The sequence below is a fragment of the Ursus maritimus genome, unplaced genomic scaffold (genome assembly GCF_017311325.1).
Source record: "Ursus maritimus isolate PB19 unplaced genomic scaffold, ASM1731132v1 scaffold_24, whole genome shotgun sequence".
Classification (NCBI taxonomy): Eukaryota; Metazoa; Chordata; class Mammalia; order Carnivora; family Ursidae; genus Ursus; species Ursus maritimus.
The window spans coordinates 20,961,695-20,965,379 of NW_024424897.1; the positions used below are offsets into that span (position 1 = coordinate 20,961,695).

General features: G+C 41.2%; 1 protein-coding gene and 1 long non-coding RNA gene across 2 annotated transcripts in view; one reads left to right on the plus strand and one right to left on the minus strand.

Moving 5' to 3' along the window:
* KRT26 (keratin 26) overlaps window positions 1–3,685 on the plus strand; it is a 7,059-nt gene continuing 3,374 nt past the window's right edge. Inside the window, 5 exon segments of the mRNA XM_008689577.2 lie at window positions 1–2,166; window positions 2,838–2,920; window positions 3,320–3,476; window positions 3,607–3,681; window positions 3,684–3,685. The exon segment at window positions 3,684–3,685 is cut by the window's right edge and continues 85 nt beyond it. Of these exon segments, the coding sequence (XP_008687799.2) occupies window positions 1,660–2,166; window positions 2,838–2,920; window positions 3,320–3,476; window positions 3,607–3,681; window positions 3,684–3,685 (824 nt within the window). The 5' untranslated portion in view covers window positions 1–1,659.
* Window positions 1,923–3,685, minus strand: part of LOC103661912 — a 14,280-nt gene continuing 12,517 nt past the window's right edge. The window contains exon 4 of the long non-coding RNA XR_568322.2: window positions 1,923–2,055. This is a non-coding gene — a long non-coding RNA (uncharacterized LOC103661912). The remainder of the gene's footprint in view (window positions 2,056–3,685) is intronic.

Genomic DNA, 3,685 nt, shown 5'->3' on the forward strand with positions numbered 1-3,685 from the left:
AAAAAAAAAAAAGAAAAGTCAAGAGATTTGACCCGATGAGTAAACAGATGACAGTGTTTTCAGAAGGAGTTAAGCATCAGTCATTCCAGTCCTGCTTGGATATAAAAGTGCTTTGAGTTCTGTGTTACCACTTAGCCTCCCAACCCACTCACCCCCAAAAGGTTCTAATAATATATGCTTAACTGGTTCCCCAAAAGATTACAAGTTAATTAGTATTTATAAAATATCTAGAGATAAGTAGATTATGTTAATAATACTTTGCAGCCTCATAATACCTCTTATCCAAGAGACCCAAGATTACACCGACCCCATACTCTGTTTTTCTTGTTTTATTCACAGGAAGTTTGGACAAAAGATGAAAATTGTGACCAGGTCACAAGAACATCAGTAACAAGTCTCTGAATACGAGCTACGTCTCTTATCACACATTATTCTAAACCTGTAGCAATGGTCTGGATTACAGTTTTCTATTAATTATCTTAAAATATTTTGGTCGAAAAAATCCAGGCATTCTGGCCCACCATTATGATGAATCTTTCAGGAGCAGTAATGTTGGGTGTTTTTCAAAGTATGTGATACACACGGCATTGAAAAATCTCATTCAGAAAAAATGACTGTTTCAAATCAATCTAAACCCATAATCAGTAACCAATCAATTTGTACCATTATAAGTCATAGAGACCTGACCCTGTCTGACATGTTCACTTTATTATAATAATTTAAATAATTCACATTTACAAAGTGTTTGTGTCCTGCAGACTGCTTTATAGTCACTAATTATTGAAACCGCTCAAGATTCAGTGTTATTATTTTCATCTGCCCAGCAGGAAAATGAAGCACAACAATGGAATGTCTTCCCATGGGTATCAAGGAAAGGGAATGAAGGGGCTGCTTACCTATAACAACTAATCTCCCATCTCGAGTACCATAATTATTGGTTTTCTAGGTAGGGATGAAAACACATCTCTCCTTCATATATTTTAGTCCCTAATTATTAATAGGAAGTTCAGTTCTCAAAATAATTCCCCAGACCTTAAATACATAAATTTAAACTAAAAGGCAGTAAACAATACTTTTGAGGTAGAGAAATGAACAATGTGGAGACTCAGAAGTCTGTTGAATGGATATTCTGCTCCTGGACTAAACCAAGAAATCTCAATACAAACAATTTTCTGTCACTGACACCTACTCATTAATTTTAGTTAAATTGATAAGCAAAATCAATTTAAAAATTCCCACTACCAACAGATCGCTGTATTTTGAGAGTATCTGATATTAATAAGAAAGGAAAGGCCCAGTGAAGCATGGATAATAGAAATACTCCATAAACATTTGCAGGACATAAGCAGTGGACATTTCTCATGTAAATTACTAATTCTTTATTGTCTAGGGGGGGAAAAAAACTAGACTCTCTTCCAGAAGTCAAAAAGAGGGATGTTTACTCATATTTAATTTTGACCTTTGAAACTATGATTTAGTATCACTCGACCAGGCACCTTTTCGTAGACCAAGATATCCTAGGGGCACCTTTCCACCTACAGACTGGACACTATAAAAAAATCACCCAATGATGAAAAATAACAATTAGGGAGCGAGTAATATTTTATTACAGATTGAAAGTCAAGACTGAAACGACCTACTGAGTCCTATAAAAGGCCAATGGAGATCACGGTCTATGGAAGGTGTGCTTTTGCTTTGCTCCTCGCTGAGGAAGGGTCACTCTGCCATAGTGTTGCCATGTCTTTTCAACTTTCTAGTGGATCCAGGCGAGTCTGCTCACGAGCTGGCCCAGGGTGGCTGTCTGGTGGAGGTCCAGGCTTCGGGGCTGGGAATGTGTGCCGTGGATCAGGAGCGGGAAGCAGCATTTCTTGTCCTCTTGGGAGCATTTCTTCTGCAGGAGGTTTCTGTAATGGTGGTGGGGGCGTCTGTGCTGGTTTTCTTGGAAATGAGCATGGCCTGCTTTCTGGGAACGAGAAGGTCACCATGCAAAACCTCAATGACCGCTTGGCCTCCTACCTGGACCATGTGCGAGCTCTGGAAGAGGCCAACGCAGACCTGGAGCAGAAGATCAAGGCCTGGTATGAGAAATATGGGCCTGGTTCTTGCCGGGGACTAGATCATGACTACACAAGATACTTCTCAGTCATTGAAGATCTTAAAAGGCAGGTAAGAAATACAAACTTGTCTACTTTTACTATGGATTTTGGGTGTACATTACCTAAAAAAGACAAAATATAAAATGTGCTTAAAATTTTGACATGATGTAGAATTTGCTCACTCTTCATTCCCAGGGCTTAAAGCAGTGTCTGGCCAAAAAAAAAAAAAAAAAAAAAAATGTAGAATTAAAGGCAAATAGTTTCAAAACAGATATAATCGCCTTGCTGATCTTACATTTAGCTCATTTTTTTAAAGATTTTTTTATTTATTTATTCGACAGAGAGAGAGACAGCCAGCGAGAGAGGGAACACAAGCAGGGGGAGTGGGAGAGGAAGAAGCAGGCTCCCAGCGGAGGAGCCCCATGCGGGGCTTGATCCCACAACGCCGGGATCACGCCCTGAGCCGAAGGCAGACGCCTAACTGCTGTGCCACCCAGGCGCCCCTCATATTTTTTGATCAAGAGTAATAAAAGTATCTGTGATTGTAAAAGCTTACACTTTGGCTCCTAACCTCTCGACATTTGCTGTCTGAAAAAAGAAAAAAGCCAGATTCCTTTCATGTAGAAAAAAATGAGAGCAAAGTAGATACTTGGTGGGTTGAGAAGGTAAGAATCACACTGAAATCTGGACTGTCCCTTGACTTTCGGCACCTAACTATTTCGCACAATCTACCCTATTTAGATTATTTCTGTGACCACCTGTAACTCCAGCCTTGTTCTACAAAATGACAATACCCGACTGACCGCCGAGGACTTCAGGCTGAAGTAGGTGAAAAGAACGTAATTAACTATAATAAGGGTAAATACCACAGTTGGAGTAAAAAACAGAACTTTTGCTTTAAAAACCAACATGTTTTTATGAAGTCAGACTAAATCACTGAAGAAATTAACTGTGCCCTTATAGAAAGAGCTATCATATGAATTTTGAACGTGTTGATTCAACGACGAAGCACATTGGATGATAAAAATTCTGGAGAAACAACTCCTCCGAGATAATCGTCCTAGATCACTAGGTATTCCAAAGGGTGTCATCTCTTTGCCGATGCACTAAGCTTTAGAAGCACGGACGGAAAATCCCGTCGTGCAATATACCAGACGTGGAAGAAAGTTATGCTTTGCACCTGCCCACGGTCACAGTTCTCAAGCTTTTTACTCGCCTTTCAGGTACGGAAATGAGCTCGCTCTATACCAGAGCGTAGAGGCCGACATCAATGGTCTTCACAGGGTTATGGATGAGCTGACCCTTTGTACAGCTGACCTGGAGATACAGTTTGAAACCCTCAGCGAGGAATTGGCGTACCTCAAGAAAAATCACGAGGAGGTAAGGGACCCCACAGCGTGGCTTCGGAGAGTACCCGATTTCGTTGCTCCGGCCCACGGTTCACGTCGGAGCAGAGTGGGAAGATATGTCAAACGTCTACCTGGAGGGTTCATAGGGATCCCTTTTCTAGGAGATGAAAGTCCTGCAGTGTGCAGCAGGGGGGGACGTGAACGTGGAGGTGAACGCAGCCCCAGGCGTGGACCTCAGGG